Source organism: Xenopus laevis, chromosome 1L, assembly GCF_017654675.1.
Source record: "Xenopus laevis strain J_2021 chromosome 1L, Xenopus_laevis_v10.1, whole genome shotgun sequence".
Taxonomy (NCBI): domain Eukaryota; kingdom Metazoa; phylum Chordata; class Amphibia; order Anura; family Pipidae; genus Xenopus; species Xenopus laevis.
Window position 1 is genome coordinate 119,082,499 of NC_054371.1, and position 20,315 is coordinate 119,102,813.

Below are 20,315 nucleotides of genomic sequence, written 5' to 3' on the forward strand. Positions count from 1 at the left end.
CCTGGTATTTATTTTGTAGGGGCCTATTTACTATCATTCAAATTTCTATTTTTTTCACAAATTGAATTTTTCTCTAAACATTTGTTTGTTTTTTTTTATAATTCTCTAAAACTCTGAAAATTCAATAATGTAAACTTTGCCATGTAAAAGCTGTCAAGGTCCTGTAGAAGTCAGTGGAAGTAGCTCTTATTCTCTTTGACTATTTTTAATCAATTTGGACATTTAGAGGTTCTCTGATTTCATTTATGCTAGTAACCACCCAAAAAAACTTTAATAATTTGAAGTTTTTGTGTTTTTTAGCACATTGTTCAGCATTTTTTTGTCATTCTTACTTTTTATATTCGCTTCTTTTAATAAATGATGTGGTATTTACAGTATGGTTTTAGGGAAAATTTGTTAAATCCTGTTTTCAGAAACTTTTAAAACAACTATAATTAGAATGTTGATAAATGGGCTTCCTAGGGCCAGATTCAATTACACAAGAAAGACCGGTCTCCTTATTCAGTTCCTGATTTTTCCATAGAGCCAGATGCAATTCATTGAGAAAAACATATCTCTCTGTTGATCACATGAAGTCTATCGGGAAAATCACAATTAAATAAGGAAAAAGTTTTTCTCCTCAAATTGAATGTCACCAATACGTTTGCATGTCATAAACCATAAGATTACATTTTTTTATATGGCCCTTAGGGCCAGATTAGAGAAATAAGCAGAAGGATGATCGTTGATGGTTTATGACTGGAAGGCTGGTCAAAACTGAATCTTTGGCCAAAAAACAATGGAAAGGCTTGAGCATTATAACAATTGAAAGATTTAATAGAATGGTGATATTAAGGCCTGGGCAAAATGATGATTGGAAAAATATTTGTAAATCATGTCAAAATATAATGGCTTAATTCAAAAAAATAATATTATTCATGTGAATTTTACTTCAATCAAATTATTTTACTGTTTTAAATAGGTCACATACAAAAAGAATTACATTCTCTTATCATAGTACTTATACTCGCTTACCTCTGCCTTTCCTCTTTTACCCTTGAATTTTTTTAATTAGCTTTTTTATTGTCTGAGAAATCAATTATTCTCCATCTTAAATGTATTTAATTGAGATTTGGATTTTTTGCTGCCCTGTTGTTCATTTGTTCCTGGAATGATATAAATTGAAATTAAATTGCACAAGTTTAGCTAAATAGGCCTTTGTAATAGACTACATATGGTGAGATTTGGACATGCAAAACAGAACTGTGCAGAGATTCATGCTGCAAATTATTCCACAGACTAATTTTTCCTAATTCTGTTTTATAGTAAATATTTCTAAATACAGACAAAATATTTATTTACAATGATGTCATGTTTTGATGGCTTGCATCATTTACGTTAAAATGAGATGTAACTTCAAAACAAATTCTATGAAAAAAGAAAAAAAACAATTGCCATTTAAAAAAAAGTAAATGCAACAATCACACACACTCATTCCCATCCTTAAAGTCTATGGGGCAGATTTATCAAAATTAGATTAGATCTCAATATACTGTAAAAATCCTGATCTCAAAGAGAGGTGTGTACTCATTGTGTATTTATTTGAGTTTTATGGATAACCCTGCAAGTAAATGTCATATTTTTAATTGAAACATATTCCTATTTTTAAACAAGAGGTTGTGCTTGTGGGTGAACTTACTTTCGCCTAATCAGGAAAAACTGTTGTCTACTTAAATTTTCTGGCAACCATTCTCTCTCAGAGACTTTAGTTCTGCTCCTTCCAGGCATCAGGCTTCTGTATGGCAAACACAGGCTTTTTGTTGATTGAGGTGAGGCATTTGTTAAATAACGTCACAGAGTGGAAGAAATAGGAAGTAGTGATGGGCGAATAAATTCGGCTGCCCCAAATTTGCGGCAAATTTCCGCATTTGGCCGGCAAATAAATTTGCGAATCTCCTGTGAAAATTCGCATGCGAAAATTCTCCGGTGTCCAAAAATTTTGGACGCACATCTGAATAGTCGCTCACTACTTTAACACCAGCGTCAAGATTGATGCAAGCGACTTTTTGGACGCGCGTCCAAAATTGGACACGGGCGTCAATTTTTCGAGTTTCAGGTTTTTTTCACAAATTTTTCGCCGTTTCTCTAGAAATTCACCCATCACTAAAAGGAAGATAGAAAATAAATGCAAATCAATCGTACAAACAGGGAAAAAATGGGAAATAATACTTGATACTGCATTATTCAAGTAATGACAAAATTTAAATCCTAATAAAAAATGAAATACTAAAATAGGGACAAAAACACCAAAAAATTAAGTTTTGAACATGTACAATATCATTTCTCATGCTCAGAAAAAGTTGAATACTTGTCAACTTAATTTGTTTTGCCACCCTAAGCCCAGGCCTTTGTGACCTTGCCACAAATCCGGGCCTGCTGAGTGATAGAGGTGCTTGGTGTATAGGGAAGGCTATAGAGTGGACATCCCTGTTCTATTTTCCGCTCTTTCATACTGTTAATACATATACATTTTGTTTTAAAAATATTGCTGAACATCAAAGATTGCCTATACGCTACTCCTAAAAATGAAAATTCCCAGCATCCTCTAGCCCAGGCCTTTGTGACCTTGCCACAAATCCGGGCTTGCTGAGTGATAGAGGTGCTTGGTGTATAGGGAAGGCTATAGAGTGGACATCCCTGTTCTATTTTCCGCTCTTTCATACTGTTAATACATATACATTTTGTTTTAAAGATATTGCTGAACATCAAAGATTGCCTATACGCTACTCCTAAAAATGAAAATTCCCAGCATCCTCTAGTAGAAGCAGAGTTGCCACTGCTTCCTGTATATTTCTGTTGTGATTTTAATACTCAAATGCTTAGTTAGGGAAAAAAACATTTTAACGAGCACTGTATATGCAAAGAGAAGGGCGATAACCAAAATGTCATCTTAGCTGGTTTATAAATCTTGCAGTCTCTTTTCTGAAGCAAATGCTGTTATAGCTCTGGATAACTTTCATATTCTTCCATTTGGATTTGTGCTCAGCTCAACAGTAGCAAATATAACCCTTTCACTAAAACAGTATTACTACTCTCGCTACTCTTAAAATGAGCTGCACAATTGCCTTATATAAACAGGTATACAAAAGTCTGTAATTGTACACTCAAGACAGGAAGGTTTGTAATAGGCAAGTACCTATACACATAATATAATGGAAATAGGCAATTGTAACAAAGAGTAAACCTTAAGACATTCCCCTCCTTTATGTGATACGTTTCTGAACAGTGATACACTTTTGATGCCAAATGTGCGGCCATTTATCTCCCATCATCCTCAGTTGAAGTTCTCAATAGCTTTAAGACCCTGTCACTGACATTCACAACTCCCATTGACAGACGAAAGAGAATTCAAGCTGTGGAGCTCATTGAGGAAGAAACAATATAGATTAATTTAGTAGGACATAAAAGGACATCAGAAATGTGAAATAATTCTTCAAGATAACACTCAAACGTGGGTAGATGCTCCAAGAGTAAAGCTTGCTTCCTAAAGGGTTTCTCTGTATGACCTTTGTAATTATTCCTGCTCAATCTCTGCTCAGGATTGTGTTTTTTTTCCCCAGTCTTGCTTTCTCTCGTTCCCTCTCCTGCTTTTTTTCCTTTGCTAAAAATCTAACACTCTCTCTAGTGTATTAAGTATGTGAGTGAAATTGATGGCTAGAAAGTCTCTGCTCTTTATTATGATGAATGGCTTTCACTGCTAAAGCTTTTATTGTCTGTGATTTGAAAAGAAGGGGAAACTGATTTATCATGGTCGACTGTCATATAGTTTAATACAGTTATAAATCCTGACGTCACTGACTATTGGTCAAAAGCGAGGAAACGCAGGTGGCCACTTGCCCTTTAACACCTATTTGTATAATTTGTATGGAGGAAAAACTATCAATGCTGGTTGTTCTTTCTGTATTTCATGATTCCAGAAATAACACAGCTATGAATACAAAGTCGCTAGCGTTAGCCACTTCACTCTTTAGTAAATCTGCCCCTAGGTCTTAAGGGACATCATTGTTCCACAGAATTGTACTTACAATGGAGTGTTTATGATGGTACAGGTTATGAGCAACCATATGGGGCTGCATCTATATGCAGTGTTGGGCGGATTTCTGGTGAAATTCGCAAAACGGCAAAAAATGAAATGATTTTGATGCCGGCAAAAATTCTGACGCGCATTAAAGTCAATGGGCGCCTATTGAATTGTCGCGGGAGTCAGAAAATTTGCTGGCAATTTCACAAATTTATTCGCCGCTGGTGAAGCGCTGAAATTTACAGAGAATTCGCACCTGATGAATAAATTCGCCCATCACTATCTATAGGTATAATTAATTTTACAAGCTGTTTCAGATTGGCCATTCTTCCGTAATGTAGCATGCAACCCCCATTTAATTCCAAACAAAGCAAAGAGGAAATAATTATTGACGACACTTTTATTAGACAAAAAAGAAAATAAACAATGTATTAATCATTTAGGGGCATATTTATCAAAGGTCGAAGTTAAAAAAACTTCGAACTTCGATAAGACAACAAAAAGACCAACCAAATGGTGGTCGAAGTTTTATGGGGTCGAAGTGGGCCGAATTCGGCCTACTTCGAATAGTACAATTGTACTACTTGTCCCCATACAGGTTCTAGGAGGTCCCCCATAGGCTAAAACAGCACTTCGGCAGCTTTTAGGTGGCGAATGGTCGAAGTTTTAAAGAGACAGTACTTCAAAAAAAATTTGAACTTTGAATTTCAAAGTTTTTTGAAATTCGAATGGAAGTTGGACTATTCCCTAGTCCAAGTACACAAAAAACAGCTCGAAATTCAAAGTTTTTCAATTGGAAACTTCACCTCGACCTTCGATAAATCTGCCCCTTAATGTTGTTTTCCTCTATCTCATATATCTCATAGACCTACTGTAATGCCCTGATTTATCAATGCTTGTACATTTTTACAGTGAATAGTGCTAAAACTTGAAAAACTGAAATGTAAAACTTCAGCATCTAAAAGTCAATGGGAGCAGTCCTACACAAACTATTTTTTCAATTTGAGTTTTTCAGGTTTTTTGAGCTTGTAAACACACAAAAATTATGAGTAATTTAGGAATACAAGGTATTTGAGTTTTTTCCCCACGATTTTATATAATCAAGTGCTGAAACACGAAAAACTTTGTGGGGGGGTGCAGCGTCTAAAAGTCAATGGAAGCTCTTCTACCCAAAATTAAAACTATTTATTCAATTTGAGTTTTTTCAGTTTTTCAAAAGTTTTTCAGGTCTTTTGGGCTTGTGAACACACAAAAATTATGAATATTTTAGAAATTCAATGTATTTGAGTTTTTTCCCCCACGATTTTATCTAATCAAGTTTTTAATTGGATATTTTAATAAATGACCAAACAGTTTAAATGACCAAACAGTGTAAAAAATTACACTAATTGGAATTTTGATAAATAGCCTTCTAAATGTTTTTACATGTTAATTTGAAAAGATATTACAGCCATCAGTGTATTTTGCATTTCATTTAGGGATGGTACTATTTTTATATCATAATGATACCAGCCCTTTTCTGTGCTGTATACATTCATGCATATTGGCTATTATTTGCAGAGAACAAAGGCCATAGGATATATATATATATATATACTGTATATATATATTTTAAAAAAATTTCCACTTCCAAGAATAGACCAATTAATGTTCACCCGGGAATGTTGGTACTGTTACATATACTGTTACAGTGCTACGCAATATGTTGGCGCTATATAAATACATGTTAATAATAATAATAATAATAATATAGATGTGTGTGTTTGTGTATTTAAGTTTCAGCATTTTGAAATAATAGGGAAGGGGTGATTTAAAACTAGAATCACATTTCTGTTGGTAGATGCAAGGAGTTGTTACAGCAGAAATATCACAACTAGCCCTAAATGATGTAAATAATGGTAGCTAAATTTGCCTATCCAGCTCAGATTTTCTTTTTGAACCTTGTGAATTTAAGGTTTCTTTTTTGGGGCAAAACATAGGTAGCAGTGATGGGCGAATTGCTCCCGTTTCACTTAGCCGAAAAATTTGCGAATAGGGCACATCTCCTGCTTGCCCTAGCTTTAATTTAAAATGTTGATCCCATGGTGCTCCTTTTGCATTATTGGCTAGACTTCCTGTATACTCATTTATATTAATTGCATTTGTATTTAAGGGCAATGAGAAAATTCATAAACAAAGTACCAACAATGCAGAATGTTAACATATTAAATTCACTATGCATATAAAATAACACGTATATCTCTTTACTAATACCATATATTACTTTTTTGTAACATTCAGGGCAAGGCTGATAAATCCATTATTTTCTATGCAGTCTTTGGGAAGTGTATTTATTTTTTCTGTGGTATAAGAAGACTTTTATTTTCTCTCCTTCAAATTCAAGCTGATGCCCCATGAGCAATTCTGGTTCCTTTTTAAATGAAGTGCTGGCAGTTACTCTGTGGACTAACACAATATATATGCATTTGCATAGACTAGATTGGAAACATAAAACTTAGCCACTGGTTGAAAACAAATAAACTGAACAACAATCCTTGTGGGTAGTACATAACAGAAATGGGCAAATTCCAAAGGTATTTAAATGTACCATTTTTTTTTCACCTGCTCTCTCTCTCTCTCTCTCTCTCTCTCTCTCTCTCTCTCTCTCTCTCTCTCTCTCTCTCTCTCTCTCTCTCTCCCTCTCTCTATATACTATATATAGGTGTTATTTGGTTGATGTTATTTAAGTGTGATGTTTTGATGGCTATTTAATCTTGACAAAAGCTCTAGAAACGTTGATTCTTGCCACAATGGATAAAGACGTTATTGCTTTAAAAATCCTGGGAGTGCGCTGCAACATTTGTTTGTACATACGTAATCCCCGGAGCAGCACCCGGGTATTGAAATAGCAAGATATTTGTTGGAGTGCGGATCTTTGTGGTTTGTGTATATACTGTATATATACACTGTATGTATAGTACACACACACACACATATATATATATATATATATATATATATATATATATATATATATATATATATATATATATTAGAGAGAATGGCTTCAACAGATCCTAGGAGCAACATCAATGAATTCTGTCCAGAAGAGTGCATTGCGAGGAGCATTTCCTCCAGTTCCTTGGTACAGCAGCAGCCTTAGTCACAAAGTTACCCCTAGCCTTAAGGGTCCACTACAATGAAGAAATCAACATTTGTTGTTGAATTAGGAAAACTATCTTGATTGAATGCAAAAAAATTGATGCAGTACTTTTCATTTTTGTATTACTTGCAGAAGCTTAACCCCTACTGCTACACAGTTCTCTTGCAGGGATGACTATTAAAAGACTAGAATACTTGCTATAGAGTGTCCCTAAGCAAGAGTTCCCGTGCTTCCAAGAACTGTTTAACATCAAAGCCCCCTATCCATTCCTGTTACACCAGCAGCCCCAGTGATAAGTGAAAACGCTTCTGCTGTAACAGACAGTGATCTCAATGGAATGCAGAGGATGATGTAAAAGTTATAAGAACTAGCACACAGACTCCTCCACAGGGGCACTGACCCTTTTGGGACCATACCATTCAGGTATACTGCATGAAGACAGAATGAAGAGAGACAGGTTGCTCAGAGGGGAGAGGGAAGAGTAACTTGATTTCATAAATAGTACATCATTTTTAATTGATATATTTAGAACGTTTCTATTTTAGCAATGAAGCTTATATGAAATTTTCAGAAGATGTAGCTTCATTTTATCAGTTTGCCTGGTCTAAGGTGACAAAGTAAACTCTGGCGAAAGAGGTAACATTCAGTAAAATCCGCATCTTAGTGAATTTGCAGAGTAACGACTATTCGCCAGAATAGAAAGTCGCCTGCCGATAGGGTGCGAACGAACGCTAGCGACTATCTTTTTCACTAACAAATTGTCCTCTACGCCTGTGAATTGGCGATGTCACTGCGGATGAGATTTCTGGCAAATGTTCGCTAGCGCCAGCCACTTCACCCTTTAGTGAATCTGCCCCATTATGTCTATGGGAAACCTGAATTTTGAATCTTAGCTTTGTTTTCTTTTACTTTAGTAATGGAAAAAACAATTGTCTCTGTTATTTTATTACAGGCCCAAAAGTATTGAGATAACTAAATAAACTGCTGTTCAATGTAAAGGCAACAACAACAGAGGTGACTGTATTGGCTTTGCCTGCTCAAAGTACACTGATCAAGCCACATGAGATCTCATTTCAAGCATAATGTGCATCGAAGGACAAAATTAGATTGAGAAGTAAATGGAGCCTAAAATCTCCAAAGCTTTATCCGTCATGAAACTGCTGCTCTGCAAAGTTTAAATTCTTGTTCTTCTGCAACTGAATAGCACAGGTCTAATTTTCTCCCATAGGGACTTTTAATCTAGAGGTTAAAGGGATAGTAAAATACAAGTGTATACTCTATAGTAATAAGAATATTACATGCGTCAAACATGATATTACTGTTAACTTCTGCCAAATAGGCAGTAAATATGATAGGGAAACAACCTTAAAATGTTATAGTTTATACTTAAAAATATTCATTGCATGGTTGGTTGTCAGGAATGCATTGCCCCTCTTCTGTATAAACCTTTGTGATTTAATTGCAGTTTTATTTCATTCCTGTCGGACATTGCAAGGCCTATTTATAACAATTTTAATTTGTGTAGTTTTGGAGTTTTTTTTCAACCTCAATTAAACTCACATTTTAAAATAGCACGGATGTCTACTTATTTATTAAAAAATCCAAATATAAAAAGCATGAACGAACAAAAAATGTCGAACAAATCCGAATAGCAATATGGAAAACTCAACATTTTTTGTGCATTTAAAAGCTAAAAAAAAGCTTTGAAAAATCCGAAGTAACTAAATATTTGAATTTGCTAAGGACAGCTCCAATTACTTGCTGGGCCATGGTTAAGAGACGATAATAAAATATGCTGGGGGGAGGGGAGGTCCTCAAAGAACCTTCTTTTTGCCAGTGTAGGAGGGAGAACGTGTGGTAGGGGTTCAGATGGTTTATTGTCTCCATCCTTTATCATCCTTCATTTTATTATTTATTCTAACATTCACTGAGTGCCTGCATCAGTGTCAATTACACTTTAATGTCACTATCCTGTTAACACACAATTTGATCAGGCATCAATTAACCTGCCTGTGTGTATTTGAAGTGTAGGAGGAATTCAGAGCACCCAGAGGAAACCCATGGAAGCACAGGGAGTAGCTACAAAGTCTTGAATACAGTGACTTGACTTGTATTGAAATCAGGACCTCAGTTCTCCAAGGCAGTAATGCTAACCACTGAGAAATCCATCTTGTGTATGCAGCCAAATGTTATTGTTGTAGCCTTACTAAATTAATAAATTTACTTAAACTATAGCCCATACATTTTATGCACTGCCACATGGCAGACATCCTTTATAGCCGTGGTCTCACCACGTGCAAATTGTTACTCACTGTGCATCAGCTGATTAGTATCCAGCTACATAGGCTTTTCAATTTTATCTGATGTGCATGGCTTATTTTACAGCAAATTGAAAAAAAAAAAATCTAAAGGCCTAAGTGTGTAGCAAATGATAATGCAAGGACAGCAACAAGATATTCTACTATTTAAATTTTTGGTTGGCAGTGTCTACGTTTGGCAGCATTAATATGAAGGGGGGAAATATAAACCCTTGCATAATCTTTTGCTGGGGAGAATTTTTCTCTGCGGTAGAAATTATTCGATTTTATGGTTTGCATAACAAATTACAGAGCTGGTGGCTTCCAGCTACCTTCTGTGGTCATCCAGAATTTCCAGATTTTTACTGCAAATTCTCCATTGACTAGACACATTCTCTTGGCTGCCAATTTCATGGAGCCACTTAAACGTGATGGATAATTGTGTTCTGCCTATCAGTGTTTAATTTAAAGTCCTGTTGTGCCTAACCTGAATGCCCTCTGTAAATGCCATGGCTCATTGTTGATTTCATGCCCACACCTGTGGGATTACCTGCATCACATCACCCAAAAGGGAGTCGTCAGGTGATCTAATTCCTTTGTCCCATATTTGAATAAATAGGGAATATATAAAATGCATCTTCATTGTAATATTATCTGAATCTATATATAATAGCTATTGAGTATGGAGTGATCAAAAGCTCATCATTTCAAGCATAGTAATAAACCAGATGTGTTAGGTCAAAATAATACTTAAATTGCTGCTGCAAATTATAACATCCAATCAAAAGCCTTGTTTTAATAAAAAGTTTGCCTACGATAAAACAGAGGCATTCATTTGTTATTGATGTTTTCTGCTTCTTTTGATCCAAATATTTTGCAGTGCACAGATAAAAATAATGCCTTGACCTGCCAAGCATATCAAGATATCTTGATATTCACACTGCACTACAATGACAAATTCATTGGCAGCATTCTTGGCACTTGGGGAGATGTAGAATAACAAGCCTGGCATTTATGAGTTCTCGCCTGGTGATTTGTTGTGCTTTATTCCTTAGGTCGGGATTTGGCGAGCACCACCCTCCCTGGATACCCTCCACATGTCCCCCCTGCTGGACAGGGCAGCTATTCTGCTCCAACACTGACAGGAATGGTGCCTGGTGAGTTTTCAATAATACGTCTTTAAGGCAAATTACGCTGTCAATTTTTTTCATCTGGATGATTACAAAAAAAAAAATTCAAGAATGTATTCTCATTGTTGTAAATGCAATGAACTGCAGTAAAACTGAACTGTATATTGATGTTACCTACAAACAAATTTGTTTTGCTTCATATTGAGAATTGAGTTAAATCTGTGCCCTGAAGAATTTTGAAACTGGGTTTTAATTATAAGCAAAGAACTCACGTAAGCCTATACATCTTGAACTGTCAAATTCTATTGCTCAAGACTCTTGAGTGGGATTAATGTTTGAATGAAAAACTTTATACAAATGTATTTAATGCTTGTTATGGAAATTGCATTTCTCCCTTAGAGGTGACAAAAGCTGCCAGATGTAGACCTTAATATTATTACTTGATAATACAGGTATGGAATCCATTATCCGGAAACTTGTTATCTGGAAAGCTATGTGAATTATGGGAAGGCCATCTCCGATAGACTGCATTTTAATCAAATAACCCAGATTTTAAAAAATGATTACCTTTCTCTCTGTAATAATAACACTATTAACAGTACCTTGTACTTGATCCAAATTAAGATATAATTAATGTTTATTGCAGAAAAACAATTCTATTGGGTATAATTAGTGTTTAAATGCTTTTTAAGTAGACTTAAATTATGGAGATTCAAATTACAGAAAGATCCCTTATATTGAATACCTCAGTCCCGAGCATTCTGGATAACAGATCCCATACTTGTAAAAAGTTAATAATAAAAGTTAATGCAAAGAATACAGTTGTTCTCCTTACAAGACATTATAGAAGAGATGTATTTAACTCTTTACAGAATGAATATGATAAATGCTGCTGAAAAGTGTTAAATCCTTTTGTTGAATACATAAAGGGGTATTGTGATATTCAAGGAGATGCCCCAAACTGCTCCTGGTTAGGAATAAACAAATGTTTAATTCACTTTGTTACAAAACTCACATATAAGGACCGACTTGATGCAGATTTCCTGTAACTTCTGAACCTGCCAGAAGAAAGGCCCCTGTCTTTCCATGGGAACTATTGGGTTGACTTGATCTCATTCTCCCACACTGGGGGGTTGAAATTAACAAACTCAAATTAACAAACTGAAGTCATCTAAATCTAGGGAATTTCTTAGTTAGACAATTTACCCTTTAAATACGTATTAGTTATTTCCCTTAAATACACAGTATACTGTAGTTTCTAGCTTACTGTGCATACAAAACTATGAATCCCTGCACATTGTAATTTTTCCCCAATTGTTCATGAATTGTTGGTAATTGTTCATAAATGATTTTGTAAATATCATTACACAGAATATTCAATAATGGAGGCTTTTCCCCGTAGAACATGCTTTGCAAATATCATTACCTAAATCAAAGGATACAGTGAGTTGACACATGAGTTGATCCCTGGATTTCTAAAGTCAGAAGGCAGTGATAATTCGATTAAGATGTTAGTTAGATTGGGGGGTGCCTCATTGCTTGCCTTGGCACAGTATATTATTTTAGTAGAATGTAAGCATTTAATTATAATCAGAAAATGCATTGTTCTAAACAGCTTTTAGGAGAATACTATTCCCTTTAAGGTTATGAACCATTAAAAAGCTCCTGTGCTTGACTTTTGACGGAATGCAATGTCATTATAGCACACAGGGCAATATCTTTTAAATGTTCGTATATGTAACAGTCTACTAGTATATTTGTGTTTTTGCATTTTTTTTATTGCGTTTGATTTAAATGTATCTACCAAGGCAGGAACTGATACATGGCTAATTAAGGAATTTCCAATACCCAATTTTCAGAATCCTAGTGTTAAATAAAGTTAAGTTTCTAATGATGCATTGGTAAATTTGGCGGACCCTGGGCAATCCAATACGGTACTGCATGAACTCGTGAACCAATTTGGGGAGACCTCAGGGTTAAGAGTAAATTGGCAAAAGTCCACATATATGGCACTAAACAAACCATTACCCACCTCCCATCTTCACCCAACACACCCCTTACAAAAGGTGTAGGTGTTAAATTATCTGGGTGTCTGGGTCAGTCAGGATCTGTACAAATTCAACTGGATATAGACCCAACACTACAGCAATTAAGCAACAATTTCCTGCACTGGGCAGGCCTCCCGCTCAATCTATTGGGTATCATTAATTTTATAAAAATGGTAGTACTGCCCAAACTATTATATATATTTCATAACTCCCCAACTCCCCTCCCAGCCAATATGTTTGCTAAGCTAGACTCGATGACTATTTCCTTTATATGGACCAATAAACAACTGCGCATACGCCTTAAAACCTTAACAGCTCCAAAAAAAGCAAAGCCACATAGCTAGTTTATGTAGCCTGGTGGTTTTCTGCCTCAGCCAACAATAATGCCTTTCCCATATTAGCAGAGGCAGCTGAATCGATTGAATCACTTGCTACCATTCCTTTACGGTGACTACTCAAAGGAGCTGCCCCCTCTACCCTAAGCATGTTACCCGGGACATGGGTAAAAGCCCTCAGGTAGGACAAAGAGGTACAAAACATTGTCTCCCCCTACAACCCCATATAGTGTAATCCACATATGAGCCATCCCGGACCCAGCACTGTGGGCAAAGTATAAAATCAAATATCTGGTACAACTGTATGAAAATCAAAACTTTAAGTCTTCTGAAACTCTAACCTCCCAAGGAATATTTGGTTCAGATACTTACAGCTCAGACATGCAGCAAATAACTAGTTTCCTACTCCTCCCAGGGTCTCCCTCTCAACCCTCGAGGAAACACTCAGGGCACCTATTATGAAAGGTCTAACCTTCCATATCTACTCTATCCTCAACAAGCAAAGGGGTAATCCCTTTGCACAAAGCTATAGTAAATGGGCATTTGATATTCCACAGCTAGACTTAGAGGTCTGGGAGGACATTACTCACTCATGTTTACCCTTTGTAATCAGTAGCAATTATAATCTGATACAATACCATACAATACACAGAACCTGTGAGGCTGCATTCCATAGGCCTTATGCAAAATAACTTATGTTTTGAATGTGGAGTGAGCCCGGGCACATTAGCTCATGCTTTTTGGACCTGCCCACTGATTGATACATTTTGGCCAAAAGTAACAAATTTATAGAACAAACCTGTCTCCTGGGACTGGTGGAAAATATAGTGCCTGACAAGTACCAGTGATCCCTATTGAGATTTTTACAACCCTGTAATTTGCTTTTATTTTGTAAAAGTTCCTGTGTGCAGGAATGAATACAGGCAGTGATCTGATGTACCCATATATTTCAGGACATGTATTGGTTTGTGTTTCCTTAAAATAGGCTAATAATACAACATTCTGTATATAATTAAAACAATACCCCCCCGAGCAATGTTGTGCAATATATTTTTTATAAAAAATATATTGCACAACAGCCCATGTAAATAAATAATCTCATTAATAATATACTCTTATAGCACTATGTGTCATTTGGTAATCCTAAATAGAAAACTGCCATTTTAAGTATTAAGGGCCGCCCCCTGGGAGTGTACTATTCATGGTGCACACTAACAAACCAAGGGCACATGAGCCAATTAATGGACAAGGTTTTGTCTTTTGCTCCCACACTTCTTCCTGTTACAGTTACTGTAGAACTGCATTATTTCTGGCCAGGTGATCTCTGAGGCAGCACACAGTCCATAAGAGAGAGGTAAGAGATGTAAAAGTGCAATATTTACAGATATCTACAATTTAGTTATTTTAATATGCCACTTATTATTATATAAACTCATGCTGAGAGGCTGTACATGGACTGGTCAGTCAATGCAAGAGTAGGAGTTCAGCCCATGCAAAGCAAAGTGTCTAAGCAAAACATTTTGTATTTGGAAGAACAAGGAAGAAACAATATCATGAGATGGGTTAAAAATTTCTGATAACAATTTGCGATAACAAATATTACCATATTTTGCTCATTAACACAGCTAGATCAGTCCAGCATTGGTCTAAACATACAGAGCATTTTACTTGCTCTAGATCTGCCAACCTGCTTAGCACACTTGAAATTAGCATGCATATAGCTTTAATTCAGCAGCTAGCTGTCAGACCCACTCTCAGAATCATGTTCTCCATGAGATTCTGACAAGATGACCAGAAAACACATACTTTAGTATTTTCTTCTAGAAAAGCCACGTGGGACATATTATCAATGACATACTATTGAGTTCCGACAAGTGACTTTGAAAAGAGTTAATTGGAGCTGATCCTCAAGATTGTTTCATTTTGGGCTTCCCAGGTCATAATGTATTGTTATAACGTATGGGATCCATTATCCAGAAAGCTGTTATCCAGAAAGCTCCGAATTACGGAAAAGCCACATCTCAAAGACTCTATTTTATCCATATAATTCAGATTTTAAAAAATGGTTTCCTTTTTCTCTGTAATAAAAAAACATTACCTTGTACTTGATCCAAACTAAGACATAATTTATCCTTATTGAAAGCAAAACCAGCCTATTGGGTTTATTTAATATATACATGATTTTCTAGTAGACTTAAGGTATGAAGATCCAAATTATGGATAGATCCATTATCCACAAAACCCCAGGTCCTGAGCATTCTGGATAACAGGTCCCATACCTGTATAACATTGTTCTTAAACACTTTCGGTGTCATTGGAATCTAATTTGGCCAAATGTCAGTTAAGTGAATTAATTTTATCACTATGATTAAACATAACCCTACACAGGCCGCACATGTTTTTTTGTAATATCCTGAAAATTCTTTAAAACTTGATATTAGAATTTTACAATAACATTTTATGTGTATTTGAAAAATTAAGTGTTACGTTTCTTTTATCCAAAGAATTAATGATGATGTCCTTAGAGTGTTCTAAGACAAAGGAGACATAGAAAGATTCACCTGTAATGATTAAGCTGCAGGGAAAGTCATTTAGTGTCTGGCCAATTACTCTCTATGGAAAAGGTAAAGCAAGTATCAGCAGTATAACTCGTGAACATAAAAAGCTTTGTGCCACTTAAAAGATCCAAGGGCTGGCTCATTTACTAAAAGGGGGTAAGGTGCAAAGTGCAAGAAATAGGCACAGTATTTTTGCCCACAAAATATCATTTCCCTGAAGATGTGTGCCTTTCTGCCTGTAAATAATGTAAAGAGTTGCACCTACAATGTAAGAGGCAAGAATGGGGGTGACCCCTGGGTGTTCACATGCCTACCCCTGTATTCGCAGATGAAAGATGAATCTGACGCCTTGTATTAGCTGCTAATTACAGGGCTTACTTGCACTACTTAGACCTGCACTCTGCACTTTGCAATCTGGTGCAATGCATAGAGATATATTTATCAAAGAGTGAAGTTAGAGAAAGTGGCTGCAGTCCACTAGAGTGAAATTCCGCCACTCTCACATTTTGATAAATCTACCCCATAGAGTTCTCACTAAACATGGCTTAGGTAAAAAGTCAATTTTATTAAATGGGGACCCATTTTAAAATGTATGTAATAAAATTGACTTTTTAAATTAAGCAAAAGTTCCCAGTGTGCACCTTACCTTTTGCATGTATATATATATATATATATTTAAATATACAGTCAAATAATTATTTTTGACAATAGTGCTATATAACAGAAATTACTCTTAGCAATTATTACTCGACACTAGAACAATTCAGGGTATTAAGCTAAAAAATCTTTAGGTATAAAACAGTTCCCTCTGTAGTCATAATTGCATGTGTAAATCTTCTTATTTCTCCCATGTTCCATAAAGGCCTCTGAGTTGTTTCATAAATAAGTTGAGAACAGTATTAAAATTTTATGTCAGGCAGTGCAGGTCATGCACAGCCCAGTGACTTCACAGCAAGGTGCATCTGCCTGAACCCTTGCCTCATCTATCACCAGACACATTTTGTGCAATGTAAGCTTCTGCACTTGGACTTACATAGAGTACTAAATAGAAGAGGTTTTTAAAAGTTACAGCTTTACTCAATAGGTGACAAGAATGAAATACAGTATAAATGTGTTTGTATTTGTAAAGATGCCCACACCCAACTACATGAAATTAAATATAAACCATATTTAGAACCATATTTAGAAAATTGGAGTTCTAGGCAAAAGGAAAAGCTAAAAGAGGTGCCAGAACAATAGAACTTGGTACCAATATAAAGGCCAAACTATCAACCTGTTGACACTGATGGTATGGGATCTATATCTTGGATGCTTGGGGCGGGCTTTCCATAACATGCAAAACTATGCTTTAAGTCAATGTAAAAGAGTATTTGATTAATACAATAGCATAGGTTTGCAATATGCAAGGTGATATGCTGGGTTATTTAGTTTACTTAACATCAGTGTAAATCACCATTTTGTTAAACCTATGGTGGCACCAACAACATTGCACATTCTGTAACTTGCACAAAATGTGTCATGCATGTGGATGCTAGTTATATGCACCACTTTTTTACCTAGGCAATGTGGGTGAGAATGGTATTGTTTTCAGTAGTTGGTTGTGATACTAAAATCCATATTGAAGTTTTCAGTTGAGGAATTGCTGATCTATAGCAGTGTAATAAAGGTGCAGTATTATATAGGAGTGAAGATCCTACATATATTAGATAAAAAGGTGCAATATGCCTAGAAACTGGACAGTTTATTAACACATACAGTACAAGTCCCAAATATCAAAACAGATGCAAAATGGGTTTATTTGCTCAATTAAATAACAGCAATATCACAAGTTTGTAAAAGCCTAATGCAACTGGTCATTGTAACCATCTCTGGATATGTAGCTTAATACTTTCAACCCCCAGCTGCCTCACAACTTAATTAAAAATCATTATAACATTATCTCTGAGAAGCATCTTGGACAGCAAATTAACATGGGCAAAATCTTTCCACCAGGTTGGCCATCTTTTCTCTGCTTTGAGTCCTCCTGGCCATAATAGCAGTTTGGGAAACTTTAGAATATATAATGGTTAATCATGAACTAAAGAATAATCTTTTGGGTAAACAAGACATAAATTGGTGTTGGGATAGGAAATCAGTCTCACAGCCTTCTGGCATGCAGGTAAGATGCATCAATCCATTTGCCTTGGAACAGAAAATGTGATGAAGGAGGAGAGCGCCAACGTGCAGATATACTGCTTAGGGATATTTATTGCAGACCATAGCAGCACAACGTGTTTCAGGCCCTACAGTGCCCTTATGGTCTGACATCTGATTTCTATTTAATTTTATCCACATACAGTATACTGTTAGTAAGAAATGCAGTACTTTGCCACAACCAGGGGCGATCCTGCCCAATTTGCCGCCTGAGGCGGCCTTAGTTTTTGCCGCCCACGACCACAATTGTGCTCTCTGCACTAGAAGAGCCGAATTTCTGGGTTGAAAACCGGAAATTCAGCTCTTAGTTACCAGGCCCCTGGCAACCAGGGGGGCGCTGCTGCCTGAGGCGAGTACCTCAAATAGCCTCATTGGCGGAGCGCCCCTGGCCACAACCTATATAAGTCTGACACAGTGCATTGAAGTAACTGAACTGTGGGTATAGTAAATGTTAAATTTGTTGTCTCCACTTTGAGATCTTGAGTTTGTCAGGCGAATATTGTCCGTCAAAGAGTATCCATATGTATTCATTACACATTCATAAATTCTTTGAAGTGGCTGGATTTATGGATAAATACAACCCCTTTCACGGAACACACAACTAGAAACTAAAATGAAAATAGTATGTGGAGAAATATAGAAAAAAATCCACAATGATAAATATGATATAATATTTTAATTAACAATTTTGATATATCTGTCCCAAAATGTCCATTGTTTTGTATAGATTGGATGTCTTTTCTAATTTCCTACTTACACCCACAATTAATCTGACATTTCAGAAAAAAATTGTACATTGTGGCTTTAAAACATTGCAATATATATTCAAAAATGTCTTGATATATATTTGAGCCTTTTTTTTTGTATTTAGGTTAACCAACCATAGATTAGTCTTTGCATCACTTACCAATAAAACATATTAGGGTTCATATGCCAAAAGTAGGTGCAGCACTAGGCATAGGAGTACATGCAGAATAATGCTAATTTATATTTGAACAAAGTATCTGAACTTATTTGCACTGATTTATATGAGCAACAACTTCACACTTTTTTCTCTTTCAAAAACATGAGAAAATGGCAAAAACTAAATTTTAAATTTTTAGTGACATTTTTAATTCATCTAAATTTTGAATCATAGCTTTTAGATGAGGAATTTTTATATTCACATTTTTGTGCTTAATAAATTCTGAAAATCGAGTTTTCAATCAATTGGCGATTTTTGCTGCAAAAAAATCTTGAAATATGGGAAAAGTCAAATTTGAATCTTCAAAAAGTCTGCCCTTTGTTGCATTTAACAAATGTATGGAGTATGTGCTATGTTTACTATATAAATAAAAGATATTAACAGTAATGATTCATATTTAATTTTAAAGTCTGACATGGGGCTAGACATGTCGGTTTCCTAGGTGCCCTCAGTCATGTCACTTGTGCTCTGATTACATTCAGTCACTCTTTACTGCTGCACTGCAAGTTGGAGTCACCCACCTCCCTCCCCCCCAAACAGCTTATAAATAGAACAACGAGGATGTAACCAGGTGACAGCTCCCTGGTCCCACTACAACTCCTTCAGTTACATTAAGTTGGAGAAACAATAGCATATCTGAAAGCAGTTCCATTATGAAGTGCTGGATCTTTCTAAAAGCACATGACCAGGCAAAATGACCTGAGATGGCTGTCTAGACACCAATATTACAACAAAAAAAAATACACTTGTTGGTTCGGCAATAAAATGTTATATGGTGGAGTGAATTATTTGCAGTGTAAACAGTGTAATTTAGAAATAAAAATGACACCATAAAAATAATGAACATATCCATTTAACTTCTTTTCCCACCCCAGGGAGTAATGGTAGTTCACATTTAAAATATTTGACAATTTAAAGAATGTCAGGAAACATCTCTGCTTAGGAAAAGGTTTTTTTTTAAAAAAAAACAAAAAAAAAACAACCTGGTAAAATATTCCCATTCAGTAACATACCCTAATGAGAGTCTACAGCTTATATAGAGTAGTTTAAAGAAATGCCATTTTTCTTTCTCGTTCAGTTGTTACAGTTGCGTTTCTAGTAGGATTTAATGTTTGCTATACAGTATATTTTATTGGTTTATAATCTTTTTAGTATAATCCATGTTGTACAGCGCAAATATGTCATAGAGATAGATTTGTTGTGCATTAAACAGCTATTCCTTTCTGTGCTTTTTAATGTAATACACAAGCTGCTACTGTAAATTTAGGTTGCTAAGTGCAGTATTTAGCCTGATTCTCCACGCAGTCAAGCATAGCTTAACTCCCCGAATTATGATTGTTATTGGAAATTGCTGAAAAACTTTATGATCCGTGTGATTACCCCTACAAAGGAAAGTGTTCAAACGCAAGTACAAAGTCACAGAAAGCTGGGAATTTGTTAAAGATGCTCTATGTAAATACAGTTGAATAAAGGTAATTATCACTAAGAAATAGGTTTCCAGAAAGGTTTGTGAACACACCAAATTATTATTATTATTATTGTTAGACATTAAGGTGGGATATGATGTAAAGGATTTTAAGGAGAGTTA

The 20,315-nt window shown here is 35.6% G+C and overlaps 1 protein-coding gene across 2 annotated transcripts in view; it reads left to right on the forward strand.

The window, feature by feature from the left end:
• Positions 1 to 20,315, forward strand: part of pax5.L (paired box 5 L homeolog) — a 119,430-nt gene that overhangs the window by 85,197 nt on the left and 13,918 nt on the right. For both annotated transcript variants that reach the window (XM_041587520.1, NM_001085768.1), the window contains 1 exon segment: positions 10,555 to 10,656. In XM_041587520.1, the coding sequence (XP_041443454.1) occupies positions 10,555 to 10,656 (102 nt within the window).